The sequence below is a fragment of the Mirounga leonina genome, unplaced genomic scaffold (assembly GCF_011800145.1).
Source record: "Mirounga leonina isolate KUSES-001 unplaced genomic scaffold, KU_Mleo_1.0 Mir_165, whole genome shotgun sequence".
NCBI lineage: Eukaryota > Metazoa > Chordata > Mammalia > Carnivora > Phocidae > Mirounga > Mirounga leonina.
The window spans coordinates 82,087,541-82,102,015 of record NW_023270415.1 but is presented as its reverse complement, the minus strand read 5'-3'; the positions used below and the strand labels follow the sequence as shown (position 1 = coordinate 82,102,015).

Sequence of the window (14,475 nt, the reverse complement as noted above, 5' to 3'; positions counted from 1 at the left end):
CTTAGAGCCACGTGGGCCCTGTGTGTGTTGGAAGGAAGGAAGGAAGGTCTTGGAAGACTATCTCCACTTGTTTGTTGGTTTAGTTGAGTTCTCTTTCTTCTGCTGCCAAGTTTGACATTTTTATTTTTTTAGGAACCTATCCATTTCACCATTTTTCAAGTTCAATAGCTTTGTTCAATCTCTCTAGGGCAGCCCTCCCCATCCCCTGGCTAGGAGGACCATGTGAGGCCAGGCCTGCATTCCAGCTGCTATGGGAGCAGGAAGGAGACCCACATCCCTCCCCCCTCTCTCATTTTATGCCCCTCTTCTCTCAGCAGTCCATGGACAGGACTCGCTCCCTACCACTCCACCCACCTGCCTCTGTGTTCCTGTGACCTCCACACCTCTCCTCTGACCTAGAGAGAGGGGGCTGCACAGCTCATGGGCCCACTGAAGCCCATCTCCAGTATTTTTCAGGACCCCTCCCCTTGCAGGCTTCCTGGGGCCCACAGCCAGTGCAGATGCCCCGAGGCCATCTCAGGCCTCTCTGTCCTGGAGGCTGCCCACTCCTGCCAAGGAGAGGAGCTTCATCCCAGGGGCCACACCCACCATGCAGGGAACACCCCAACTTCAGCCCTGCTAGGCTGGACGGCCCGCCCCACTCTTGCTCCCTGCAGGCCTCAGCAGGCATCTGCACCCAAGACCTGGGGATGGGTGGCACCAGGACCTGCCCCGTCATACCGGCCCTGTCCCCAGCATGTCCCCAGCGCCCCACCCTCAGTATGCCCCCCTGCACCCTACCCGTGGAGCCCCAGCCTGCCCTGCCACAGGTGCCCCCCATTCCCATCCCCCGCGCATCCTACCTGAGCATGCAGAGCGGCCAGGAGGGAGTCCAGCTGGGCTTCCAGCGTGCGGCTGCCCACGGTCACCGCAGCCTCCAGGATCTGGCCCAGGCTCTGCTCCAGACAAAGGACAGGGGCCGTCGGTCCTACTTCAAGCCCCAGCCCCACCTCCTGGCCGCAAAGACCCCACCTCAGGGCTCAGTAAGGGAGCCCTACCTCCAAGTCAAGAATTAAGAGAGGGCAAGTCTCAGGACAGGGGGCACAGAAAAGGTGAAGGACAAGGTGAAGGACCCCTGGGCAGGGCAGGGCATCGAGGAGAAATATGACCAGGCCCCACCCACCACTGAATCTAACAGCACTCTCCGAGCCGCCCTTCCCAGGTGCCTGCACCCTCCCGTCCTGAGCCAGGTGGGGGCGAGTCAGTGCACAGAGCTCTGCACAGGCCACGGCGGGCAGGTGCGCACCTTGGACACGTGGAAGGTCTCGGCGTGCTTCTTGTAGAGGGCCAGGACTCCGGGCAGGAGCTTGGGGAGCTGCTCCTCCAGCTTCTCACTAGGCAGCAGGTGGCTCATGGGCCCCAGGGCCTCCACCACGGCAAGCCGGAGCTGAGGAAGAGCGCCGTGGTGCTCAGGTCCAAACCACTGGCCCGAGTGGAGAGGCAAAAGGCCCATTCACCAAGAACCCAAGGCCAGAAGTGAGGAAACCCACATTACCACATGACTAGGGGTTCCGAAAGGGGTCCAAAGGCAGAGAGGTCAGAGTGACCACGGCCAGGGTCCGGACAGCGGCCAGGCCAGGGAGGCCGTAAAGGAAACTGCCACCCCCAGCCCACCCCCCAGCAATGCAGGAGCCTCCAGGCAGAGTGGGGTAGGAAGGCAGACCTTGCACCGTCACCCCCTGACGAAACCCGCACCCCCGAGCCAGGGGGCGGGACACGGACGGGACTGGGAAGCCTGTGTGGACAGTTGGCTCTACCCCTCCCTGGGACCCCTCCCCCAAAGCCCGCAGCAGAGTGGGAGAGGCTCAGGCCATGGGAGCAGACCAGGACCCCGTGGGGGCGGGAGAGAGCGGCCAGCGAGGGGAGGCCACAGTCCCCAACACACCTTGGCTTCGCGGCTCGGCAGCCAGTGGTTAAAGAGGATGTCGTAGGCACTGAAGATGTCCGTGGCAAAGGTGTCCTTCCTGACCGTGGGGTCTGGGGCTTGGTCCAGGTTGGCCAGGTACTCCAGCGTGCTCTCGCTGAAGTGCTGCAGAACTACCCCAGGGTGAGGGGGACAGCGCTGGTTACCGCTGGTCACACCACGTGTGCCTTGCTGCCCCTCCCGGCAACCCCCCACCCGCAAGACACCCTCCCGAGCACAGTGGCCAAGCGTGTGACTCCACGACTGTACTGGGGTGAACAGTGTCCCCCGCACCCACGTCCTTCCCAGAACCTCACAAAGCAACCTTTTTTGGAAAGAGCATCTTTGCAGATATAACTACTTAAGATGGGATCGTGGTGGGATACGGTGGGCCCTGAACCCTACAAGACTGAGTCCCTAGAAGAGAACACACAGACACAGACACACAGAGAGGAGACGGCAGCGTGCAGCAGGGCACAGACCGGGGGGGAGACGGAGCAGAGCCACCCTCTGAGCCCCCAAGAAGAAACCAACCCTGGTGACAGCTATCTCGAGCTTCTGGCCTCTAGAAGCGTGAGAGAATACTTCCATCTTTTTTTTTTTTTAAGATGTGATTTTTAAGTAATCCCTACACCCAACATAGGGCTTGAACTCACAACCCCAAGACCAAGAGTCGCACGCTCCACCGATGGAGCCAGCCCGGCGCCCGTTTCTCTCATCGGAAGTGCCCTCGTTTGGGGTACTACGTTACGGCAGCCCCGGGAACACAGGTACCAACCACCCCAAAACGCCCTCGGTTCACAGCGCCCGGCCCATGCCAGCCAGCTGTAAGGCAAAAAGAGGAGGTGCTGTGCCCAGCTCACCCCTCACAGACGGACACAAATGCCGCACACTTTGCCAGGGTCGCAGGGCCCGGGCTGGGGTGCGGCAGGCCTGAGACAGCGTGCCGCGTCCCTGAAGGTGACTGCGAGCTGCAGAAGTCCAGGCAGAGACAAAGGCCTGCGAGTGGTCAGCAAGGGCTGACCCTGGTCAGGGAGAGGCCGAGCTAGGGCCCTGTCGTGCAGCCCCTCTAAGGGCTCGGGAGTGGAGCCGGGGAATGGCCAGGAGAGCCAGCGACTCTCAAGGCCTCGCGGGGAGGGGTCGCACCAGCCTGTGAGACCCCCTGGAGGCGACCCCAGGGATCTGCCACCTCACCCAGCAGGCCCACTTGCCCCTGTCCAGTCCAGCTCTCACGTGGCCCACTTACGTGGCTACCTTCTCAGTGTGGGCTCCCCAGTCCAACAGAAAGAATAAGCCTGACCCCTAGGTGTACATGAGGGCAATCACGGTTATGAGTTCCCAAGAAAGAGAGAGAATTTAAAGAAATTTTAGAAGAGGGGCGCTTGGGTGGCTCAGTCGGTGAAGCGTCTGCTTTCGGCTCAGGTCATGACCTCGGGGTCCTGGGATTGAGCCCCGAGTCCAGGCTCCTTGCTCAGCGGGGGGTCTGCTTCTCCCTCTGCTGCTCCCCCCGCTTGTGCTCCTCCCCCCCTTAAATAAAATCTTTTAAAAATAAAAGATAAAGAAATTTCAGGAGAAAACCATGTCCTGGAGCAACACGGGCCCCTGGAGGGTCCAGCCCAGGCCAACTCGCCCCCACCCGCCGCACAGCTGCTGCCTCGTGGAGCAGGGCCAGACCCCTGCTCTCATCCTCCCTGTCCACCCGATGCTCTCGCCTCTCTGAGCTCCGTAATCAGGATGGTGGTCAAACTGACCGGCGCTTCCTGGCATTTTGTAGTGAGGTTTTTCAGGGTAACAGACCACTATATTGCCGGAAGCAGAAACTGACCTTCCCACTTTGTTACTAGGTTTTGACTGTTGTTACTCAGTTACACACATGCGCGGAAGGTCAAAGAGCTGTTCTCCTATACCTTCCCCAAGCTCGATTTCTTTTCCTCCAGAAGCAAGCGCTGGGGTTGCTCATAACGAGTCTGCAGCGTTCCACGTCGCCTCCCCCAAGGCCAGGGCAGCCAGCTCACGTCACGCCAGCTTGGCTCCCCAGGCAGGGGTCACTAATGCCATCTCCGCATCTCCTGCCAGCATCCCGGGCCTCCCTTGGCCACGGACCTGCCCATTCACATAGCAAGTCCATCAGTTCATGGCGCCCTCCTCTGAGCTGGGGAGAAGGCTGTCCCATAAAAGCATCTTGGTGTGGGTGCTTGGAGGACCCCTCTGCCTGGAACCCCCCGCTCCGGGGCATGCTGGGGACTTCACTCTTCCACCCATTTGCTCCGTTCATTCTTTCAAGGGTATCCGCTATTTGAATGCAACTTCATGCCAATCCTTCCTTCTTTCTCTATTTTCCATATGTTTGTATTTTTGCTCTGTTTTCTGGGGAATTTCCTCAACCTTCTCTTCCATTTCTGGTCGCCATCTGTCATCGTAACCCCGAAAAGCTCAGCTGTGCTCTCTGAAAGTAGCTGCCTCATGGCAACATGCTCTGCTTTCCCTCTCCCCTCCCTGAGGGGTTAATGACGCCTTTTCTTTCTTGCCCGCTTTCTTCTCCCTGGACTGTCTGCTTTCCCCAAGCCTCAGGGACTTTCCTCTGGGGTGGTCATCGGGGCTGCTGTCGGTGCTGCCAAGATGGCCAGGCCCACTGCGCACCTGGCTGTCTGGGGGATGCCAACTCCACCTCTGCGCATCCCAGCTCTTCCCCCACCTGGCCGAAGCGTCCTAGGAATTCAACCAGTGAGGACCTTCCACCGTGCACAAAGTTCTGTGCTTGGCCCAGGGCCACTGGCCTCAGTGGACACAGGCCCACCTGCAAGGACAGGAGGCCTCGGCCTGCTCACGGTGCCCCGTGCCAGCAGGAAGGGCCGCTCTCTCCTCCAGTCGCAGGCGGGCATGCTCATCTGTGGTGAGGCGTGGGCACCTGGCTACGGGGATGCCCTGCGGCCGAGCATCTGCTGGTGAAACCCCCTCGCTTCACACACGAGAGAAGACACAGACGTAGCAAAAACCGCCAAGGGGAAGGAATCAGTTCTTCAGCACTGCGGGCCGGCCTCCTGCTCCAGGCCTCAGCAGCTGCAGGCTGCGGTGTGTCCTTCCAAGGAGCTGTGTGGGGTGGACAGTGACTGTGCCCTGGGGCTCTTCTCCCTCCCCTCCAGCCTGGACGCACCCAGTCCCAGCTGGCCCCCCAAGCCCCCTGCCTTGTTTTCAGCACCTCCAAGTATATACCAGAGGCTCCCGCCCCCACACCCGCACGGCCTGCCCCTTCTGTGTCCTGCTCCGCATTCCCGCTCAGTGGGAAACCCTGGGTCAGCAGCCCTGGGATCCTGTCGCAAATTCTCTTTTTAGCCAAAACTACGTTGAGGAGGGTTTCCACATACAACCCAGGGAGTCTGCCGTCAGCCACAGTGGGAGGAGCCTATGAGAAGACAGGAAGGAGGCCACGGCGGGGACACGGGAGACGGGACGAGGGGCCGGCGGAGGGTGGCAGAAGCTGGAGCCCCTGCGGGAGGCCCTGGGACCCAAAGCGACTGTGAGCAGGTATCCCGGCTTCGACAGCCTCCAGGTGTGCGCGGGCTGGTAGCTTCCCCAGGCTCCCGCCCGCCCCCAGGGCACCGAGGAGCAACAGCAGCACAAGGCCAGCAGGCAAAGACCCAGCAACCCCTCAGCTGAGCTCTGGGTGCTCCCGACCCCATCCTGTCACCAGCCTCTCCCGCGTCTGAGACCCTCCTAACCGCAGGCCTGCTCCGAGGGTCTCGGCTGACCTGGTGCCCCCTCCCTCCCCTCAGTGCCAGAGCTGACAGCGTTCCTGAGGAAGCTGAAGGATAAGGGCAGTGCGGTGGCTTCTGAGGGAGGCCCAGCCCCCCTGCACCCCCTCTGTGTTTCAGGAGCCTCTGCTCCCCTTCCACCGGGAATGCCTCCCTTTCCACCAAGGGCCCACCACGGTGCCATCTCTTGCCCAGACACAGGAGGAAGGAGGAGCGTGAATGCCCCTTTCCGAGACACCCAGCACTGGGCAGGGAGAAAAACGGGAAGTCTCTGCAGCTCTGGGGAGGTCTCTTCCCGCACCACCACAAGTGTCCAAGCCTCGGGGAACTGCACTGTAAGGTAGAGGGGGTCCCTACCAATAGCCAGAAGCAGCCAGAGGGAGAGGCCGAGTCTCCGCCCACACCTCTGCAGTCACCTGCGAGTGCTCTGCCCTCCTTAGCCTAAAGGACTCATGACCCTCCACAAAGGCCAAGGGGCGGGCAGGCAGCTCCCAGCCGCCTCCCCGGAGACCTCACCCGCCTTCAGAGACCCCGTCTTACCACAGCAGAACGCCACCCTCATCGTATCATGCTTGGCCATGCCCAGCATGGGCAGCATGGTGCTCAGGATAGACGTCAGGAAGGGCACCATGCCGAACACTGCAAGAGGGGGGCGTGAGGGGGGCGTGTGAGGGAGGCCCCGCCAGCACCCGCCTCACCTGGCCTGGCCTCCACGCGCCACCCCCCGTGTCCCAGGGAGAGGCAGACGGTGCCTGGGCCCCGTGCTGGAGAGGGCCTCCCGACTGGCTCTGGAATGCAGGTGGAGGCGGGCCAAGCGGTACCTACCATTGGAAGCCGCGAGGCTGGCGAGGGTCTGCACCACGAAGTAGTGTGGCAGGGCCCCAGGCTGGAACTTGCTCAGCAGCTCCTCCATCACCTGGCCGATGAACCGCTTCCCAACAGCCACCAGGACGTTGCTGGCGGCCTGCTGCCAGTCACAAACCAATTCCTGTCCCCCCCGCCCCAAAACCTGCACTGAGGCGCTCAACAAACAAAGGAGCCAGGCCCTCACCTCAAACTGCCCAAGAGGCAACAGGGAGGCCTTCTGCCCCGTTTTCAGGCTCTCCCAAGGCCCTCCCCTGCCCAGGAGCAGGCGCCAAGCACCTGCCACCTCCACCTGCAGGGAAAGAAGAGTGCTGCCCGGGGGGCCAGGTCCCGTGCAGAGCCCAGCACCACCCCCCAAACACTGTGATGTGGGCACCCTCACATCTGCCCTGGGGTTTAGGAAGTTGGCTCTCTGCTTCAATTTCCACCCCAAACATTGGGGTGACCACGTTCTTCATGCGCTTGGGCAGAAAGTTCTAGTGAAGAGGTTCCCTCCCCAAGCCACACAGGTGTGCCCTTACCTTCGCCCTGGTCATCTCGCTGGAGGCCAGGAGGATGATGGCCCTGGCCTTGTCCTTGCGCAGCTCACTGATGTGGCCGCTCACAACCGTCTCCATGGCCCTCAGGATCATCGTCCGGTAAGGATGTGCCAACTGAGCAGAGAAACCATTGAGGAAGGTCCTGGAAGGGGAGCCCAGCACCCAGGCACCCTGCTGATGCCTCCTGCTTTCTCTAGAGGGGCTACTCAAAATAAAATCACCCGTGGCTGCCCCAACAAGGAGAAACGGAGCACGCCTGACCACTCCTCGTGCGCCCAGAGCCTTCGTGCCCCGCAAAGAAAGGACCGTGGGAAGTGGCTGGGGGCACGTCACTGTCAGCACTGCCAAGAGTGTTCTGTGCAAGACCCACGAGCAGCAGACGGCAGCCCTCCCCACTGTGGCCAGGGTCTCCCGGCCAGAAGCTGCACTGCCCCGAGAGGTCCCATCACAACAGAGGTCTCTGCCACCAGGCATCTTTCAGGCTCCCAGTGAGTGCCTGTCAGAGGAGACCGCTTGGCCGGCCCTCCCACCTGAGGGCCCTCTCCTCACCCAGGGGCCCTCCCCACCCTCCCCACCCCCAGGGGGCCCCGTCTGTCACACCCCTCCCCAAGCTGACAAATATGTCCAAGGGTCCTGAGACTAAAATGGAAGATGACGGCGCTGCCCGGTCCCTGCGCCCCACTCAGCCGCCATCCGAGCCTTTCTCCCCTGCTCTGGGTGAGCCCCGCACAAGTCCTGCCGCTGGCCCAGACATCGTCCTTGTCTGCACCTCGCAGCTGCGACCCGGGGCACTCATCCTCGCCCTAACTGAGGACGTGTGGTGATGGCAAGGCTGCAGGTGGGGGCGGGGGGGGCGGGGCCAGGAAGCCCAGACACCCCACTGCAATGCAAGAACTGCGGAGGGGAGCCCAGCCAAGCCATGCGGAAGGCTCCATCCGGCCAGGAGCCCCCAGGCGCTCAGAGTCTGGAGGAGAGGGCAAGAAACTGGCAGGGCGCAGGGGAAGACCAAGGCTGGCCTTTCCTGAGGACTCCCCTGCCCCAGGAATGGAGCATCCAGATGAGGGCGGGCACTCTGTGCCACAGGTGGTGCCCAGGCCTGCGCTGCGGCAGGATTGAGCTTGCGTGACCGAAGACAAAGTGGCAAGAAAGAAAGACAACTCGGGCTGGAGGAACCAAGAAAAGCAGGGGTGTATAGTTGATGGGGCCGCCGCTCAGGCCAGGGCACCGGCTCCCTCCAAGGGGGCCACAGGCAGCCAGGCCCACAAATGGACATGATCTCTGCTCCTGAAAAAAGCCAACACCTAAACATCTCTAGATATACGAAGAGATCACATAATCTGCCTTCATTTTTCGGGGAAAAGCTCTAGTTTTCGGTTTTGTTCTCTCGGTAATAAATTTTGTCAAAATTCACTCGACCACATACACGAGGGTTTATTCCTAGGCTCTCGATCCCATTCCCTTCGTCTACATGTCTGTCTCTATGTCAGTCTCCACCACCCTGTTTGACTCCAGTAGCCCTGTAGTAGGTTTTGGAGTCAAGAGGTGTGAGTCCCCAGCTTTGTTCCTTTTAAACAGTTTGGGCTAATTCTGGGTCCATTGAGATTCCGTATGAATTTTAGGATGGCTTTTACTATTTCTGCAAAAAACATCATTGGGATTTTAAAAGGGACTGCAACAGCTGCTTAGTTTTAAAGAAAACGTGGGTGTTTTTTCCCCCCGTTTTCTATTAAAAGTTCCACGGGCAGAACACCAGTCGCATCAGAGCAAGCCGCGGTGGCTTCCCTGACAGAGGTTTTCCACTGGGCCTCAGCAGGCTCTGCGTGCACGGTGATAAAACCACAGCCCTGTCATCTGAGCGCAGCAGGAACTGAGCGGGGACAGACGAGGGACAGGGCACTGGGCTCGCTGACGGCCAACGCAGGCCTGGAGTGGGTGTGTGTGAGAGTTCCCGCTCAACAGGCTGAGGTGTGGTGGGCTGCCGTGGACCCGTCATTCTGCCCTGCCCCCCACCACTGCAGAGACTAACCGGACGCCCAGGCCGTGTGTAGGCCGGGCCTTGGCCACGGGCAGTGCCAGTGCGTGCGGCGAGTTTCCTCTGGTGCTGAGCTATCCTGCTGGGTACAGTTCGAGTCTACTCAGGTGGGCAGCTTTGCACACTCGGGTCAGGGCCTTAGCTGGGAGCCGGCGCCCACCACACGCACTGACTTCACTACTGTGAGAGACTGCAGCCCCCGAAATTCCTGTGTGGGAACCTCACCCCAAGTGATCAAAGTGGGAGGCGGGGTCTCGGGAGGTGAGTAGGTCACGAGGGTGGAGCCCCATGGGTGGGACTAGAGCCTTCTAAAGAGACCCCAGAAAGCCCCGGCCTGCCCCCTGCCGTGTGAGGACACAGTGAGAAGGCGGTCTCTGCACCAAGAAGTGGGTCCCTGCCACACACGGAAGTTGCCAGCACGGGGACCTTGGACTCCCGGCCTCCGGAACTGGGACAAGTACAAGCTTGCTCTTGCTGGAGTAAGCCTGACAGGCCAGGACGGCTATTTTTGCCTCTGTTCCCTCAGTCACTTCCCACCCACCGGCCTGAGCGCCCCTGTGTGCGCAGCCCACGCTCCCTCCGGGGAGAGTCGACGGGCTGGGAAACGTGCACAGCGCCGCAGGCACGGCCCCATAAAGTATGGCTGTGACGGATGTGGGCGGCCTTAGGGCAGAGGGAGGCGCCTGGAGGGGGGCACACTGTCGGCAGGACAGAGCTTCCCGCTTAAGGTACTTTTACCGCAAATATGCAAATGTGAAGGAAGATATTTAAATTGGTTAAAGAAACCAAAAAGCCTAGAAGAGGAGTAAAATTATAAATGAGTTAGAAAATGACAAGCGGGAAGCACGCTTAAATTTTGCAGCGAATCGCTAAAACTAACAAAGGCTCCCGTAGCCGCCTTCAGTAAGCGCCCTTTGGCCGGTGCCGGCTCCTCAAGCGGTCAGGGCGGCCCCAGTCAGCGGTCACGTCAGACAGCGATTCAGCGCATCACGGAGGGAGCCCCTCAGCCACACAGAGAAGCAGCGCGAAGCTCTTCAAAGCCACAGACGAGCCACGGTGGACACACGCGGTGGACTCACACGGTGCCCAAGCGTGCATTCCCGCGCCACGAACGGCGCGTCTCCAATCCCAGTGCCCTCAGCAGTCCTAGTGCTCCGACGCAAACACAGAAGCCCAGGAGCAATCGGCTCAGGGGCCGCTCGGTGGGACTGACCTGTGTCCCCAGGAGATGGCAGTTGACACATGAGAGCGAGTTAACTCCCGTTATACAGAGATCCCTTTTTCCATATCAAGGTGTCAAATCAAACAAAGAGAAAAATGGTCTCTGGAGGCTGCAAAAGTCTCTTTCCCTTCCCGGAAGGGCCCACACCACACACAGAAAAACGAGAGATGGCACACAATGATTTCAGAGGACAGCTCTCCGACGGCCCGGCAGGCCCCCCCCACCGGGCACAAGCCCCAGGAGGCTGCCGCGGCGGCCGTCAGCGGGAGGGCAGTGAGGGAAAGGCCCCCCTCCTCGGGCAGCCACCCCTTGCGCCCCTACCTCTGAGCGCTGGCCCACCTGCTCCTCTTACCGTAGCTGATGACGAGGGGCCTTCTCTCCCTGGGGGACAGCACAGACCCCGGCAGGGAGAGCTGTCCGGTCCCTGGCCAGGGGGTGAATGGGGACAGCAACACAGCCTCCGTGCGTGACGGCTGGACGCCGAGCCACCCCACCCAGTGCCCCCACGCGGACCGAGCCACCGGACACAAGACAAGGCGGCTCTTCCGTCCTGGCAATGCCCCATCTCAAGGGAAGCTGGACTTGCAGGTGTGGCCTCTGCCCACAGCAACTGGCTCCCAGCTCCAGACCCATGCTCACCTACAGGCCCCGCCCCACAGAAGGGCAGCTCACCTCCCCAGCCAGCCTGTGGCCCCGGGCAGGGAATACCTTCTCATGCTGCCACAGGTACTCCTCGCAGGCGCTGAGGGCTTCCTCAGGCTGTGCCTCTCCAAGGGCGCACAGGGCGCCGCACACCTGCTCCCGCACCAGAGGGTCCTTGTCGGTGATGGCATCCAGCAGGATGGCGGACAGCTCTGCAGTGACCAAGCCCAGTGTGTGCGCTCAGGCCCAGCCCACCCCACCCACCATCGCCTGCCTCGGCCTCAGAGCCGGAGGACGCCTGCCCCCTCCCACTCTTGCACGTTCCCGTTGCCCCAGCGGCCGGCCCTGACCCCCGCTGCCTGGCCGCCTTGCCCACCTCAGCCATATACATCCGAGGTGCTCTTATACCCATGCTGCCTCCCCCCACCTTGCTCGCCAGGGTCTCTGTTGGGATCCACTGGCCGGCTGCTCGGAGGGCACTCTGGCTAACTGCACCTGACCTTAGGCCCCAGGCTGTGCTTGCTTCACGTCTCCTGCCCCCACTGGACCGTGGCTGCTGTAAAAGGCAGGTGTTACGGGCTCAGGGCTGGGTGGGAAGCGGCCCCCAGGTGGCCAACTGTCCCGTCCTGGGGACCACCCCAGTCCCACTAACTGCCCCCAAGGACAACTCCTCATCATCCCATCCCTGCTGGTCAGCGCCCTACACTCAGAGCCAGACCTCTCCTGCTCGGTGCCCCCTAGATAGGACCCTGCCATCCTCAGTGTCCCCGGAGCTCAGGCATGGTACCTGCAAATAAGCGCTTATAGGTCCTCAATCCTGGAGAGAGAGGTCCGTGGGGCAGCAAACTGCTGGCCCCAGCTTCAGGGACAGAGTGGATAGCCACAATGGCTGCTGGACCATGTCTTGTGTAGAAAGGGGCAAGGGCGCAGGGTCCCCTCTACGCAGCACAAAGCCCCCTGTACCCAGCAAACACCATTCCCATGCCGCACTGAGCCAGCAGCCAAATCGTCCCCCTATGATTCAGTCACTACAGAGACAACCACTTTGTTTTCTTTTTTGTTTTTACTGAACACAGGGAACGCATGCCCTGCAATAGTCCTTCCTTCAAGCCTCATTCACTCAAGGCCAGGTGCTCCTCTGGGACCCAAACTCAAAAGCTAGGCGGCAATCCCCCCCACCCCCCGCATCCTGCCCTTGGGGCCCTACACACTCACTCTTCACGTAGGACTCTGTCATCTTGGCTTCGCCTCACCCAGTGTGAACATGGACAGCTTCTTCTCAAACCTGGAGTAAGCAAAAGCACAGCAATTAAATCATACCCCTCTTCCATTTACAGGCAGTCACTGTGTTTGTATAAAATAAGATTTCTGGGGTGCCTGGGGGGCTCAGTCCGTTAAGTCTCCAACTCTTGATTTTGGCTCAGGTCATGATCTTGGGGTCCTGGTATCAAGCCCCACGTCAGGTTCCCTGCTCAGCAGGGAGTGTGCTTGAGACTCTTTCTCCCTCTGCCCCCCTGCGCCACCCCCCCCACGCACTCTAAAAAATTAAAAAAAATAAAACTCATCAAAAAACCCCCTGGGGCGCCTGGGTGGCTCAGTTGGTTAAGCGACTGCCTGCGGCTCAGGTCATGATCCTGGAGTCCCTGGATCGAGTCCCACATCGGGCTCCCTGCTCAGCGGGGAGTCTGCTTCTCCCTCTGACCCTCCTCCCTCTCATGCTATCCTTCTCTCTCCCTCTCAATAAATAAAATCTTTTAAAAAATAAATAAATAGGGCGCCTGGGTGGCCCAGTCGGTTAAGCGACTGCCTTCGGCTCAGGTCATGATCCTGGAGTCCCTGGATCGAGTCCCGCATTGGGCTCCCTGCTCGGCGAGGAGCCTCCTTCTCCCTCTGACCCTCCCCCCTCTCATGCTCTCTCTCTCTCATTCTCTCTCTCAAATAAATAAATAAAATCTTTAAAAAAACAAAAAAAACAAAAAAAAAAAACCCTGATTTCAGTGCCTTTTCCTGGGGGGAGCTATCTGCCATACCACGGCAGAGCCACTCACGGAGGACAGAAGGCAGCTTCCCTCAACAGCCACCAGTTCTCCTCTGCCCCACCTGGCAGCCCCACCGGGGTGATGTCAGCCCACACGGTGACCTGGGCAAGTGTGGGTCACCACCTACAGCATCCTCCCTTTCTCTGTAAAGAAGAGAGGGCATACATAAGCCTGCCATCACCAACAGTCTGTGAGGGCATGGAAACCTGCCCCGAGGGCCAAGAACGAGGGCCTTGATCACTGCAGGCTCCAGATCCCCTGTGCTTGAGAGTTCTGGCACAGCACAGAATGAGCCTCCTCGTGGCTCAGAGGGACTGGCTGGGCAGCATGGGGATCCAGGTTCCTTGCCGCCAGAAACCAACCATCCAAACAGCCCACGGCATTTGAGAGGTGCAGCTTTCGGGGCGCCTGGGGAGCGCGGTCGGTCTTGGTTTCGGCTTGGGTCATGGTATCAAGCCCCGCATCAGGCTCCATGCTCAGTGGGGAATCTTCTTGAGACTCTCTCTTCTCTCCCCCTCTGCCCCTCCCCTGCTCGCTCGCTCTCTCTCAAATCAATCAATCAATCTTTAAAAACAAAGAGCTGCAGCTTTCAAACACTGCATGCTTTGAAGCATCCCTTGCAACAGATGGACCCAAAGAAGAAAGTGCCTCTACCCCTTTACCACTTGGGCACGAATTCAGACCTACGTCACACTCTCCAAGGCCCGCAAGCTCAGAGGGGCCACAGGCCATCAGCACGGTAGCTGGCAGCTTTCTAACACGGTGTCTCCTGCCTGCTGTGACTGCATTGCCCCTCACTGATCACTTCCACCCCGGGCCCTCCCGATTACCCCTCAGACATGAAAGGACAGAGGGGATAAAGGCGAGTTGCCAGGACCTGCCCCCAACCAAGCAAGACGACCCTCAGCTGGCTACAGACACACAGGAAGGAAAGAGCAGCTGAGACGTCACAGGGTGCGGGGCGGCACAATTATAAGTGAGTGAGAACTCCAGGTCAGGAAGGCAGACTGGTCCCAAGCAAGCATCATCCCACCAAAACCTCAATGAAATGACAGAAAAGATGCAAGTTTTTATTTCATCTTATTTTTTTTAAGTTTTCTTTTTAACTAATCTTTTTTTTTTTAAAGATTTTATTTATTTATATGACAGAGAGAGACAGCGAGAACAGGAACACAAGCAGGGGGAGTGGGAGAGGGAGAAGCAGGCTCCCCGCGGAGCAGGGAGCCCGATGTGGGACTCGATCCCAGGACCCTGGGATCATGACCTGAGCCAAAGGCAGACGCTCAACGACTGAGCCATCCAGGTGCCCTCATTTTAACTAATCTCTACACCCAGCATGGGGCTCAAGCTCATAACCCCAAGATCAAGAGTTGCATGCAGGGGCGCCTGGGGGGCTGTCATTGAGCATCTGCCTTCGGCTCGGGTCATGATCCCGGGGTCCTG

The 14,475-nt window shown here is 59.8% G+C and overlaps 1 protein-coding gene across 1 annotated transcript in view; it reads right to left on the bottom strand.

The window, feature by feature from the left end:
- The window catches only part of MROH1 (maestro heat like repeat family member 1), a 68,550-nt gene that overhangs the window by 41,611 nt on the left and 12,464 nt on the right, over nucleotides 1–14,475 (bottom strand). Inside the window, exons 4-11 of the mRNA XM_035012286.1 lie at nucleotides 12,209–12,278; nucleotides 11,060–11,205; nucleotides 7,080–7,211; nucleotides 6,520–6,682; nucleotides 6,235–6,333; nucleotides 1,925–2,076; nucleotides 1,286–1,426; nucleotides 843–935 (exon numbers count right to left, since the gene is read on the bottom strand). Coding sequence (XP_034868177.1) covers nucleotides 843–935; nucleotides 1,286–1,426; nucleotides 1,925–2,076; nucleotides 6,235–6,333; nucleotides 6,520–6,682; nucleotides 7,080–7,211; nucleotides 11,060–11,205; nucleotides 12,209–12,230 — 948 coding nt within the window. The 5' untranslated portion in view covers nucleotides 12,231–12,278. The remainder of the gene's footprint in view (nucleotides 1–842; nucleotides 936–1,285; nucleotides 1,427–1,924; nucleotides 2,077–6,234; nucleotides 6,334–6,519; nucleotides 6,683–7,079; nucleotides 7,212–11,059; nucleotides 11,206–12,208; nucleotides 12,279–14,475) is intronic.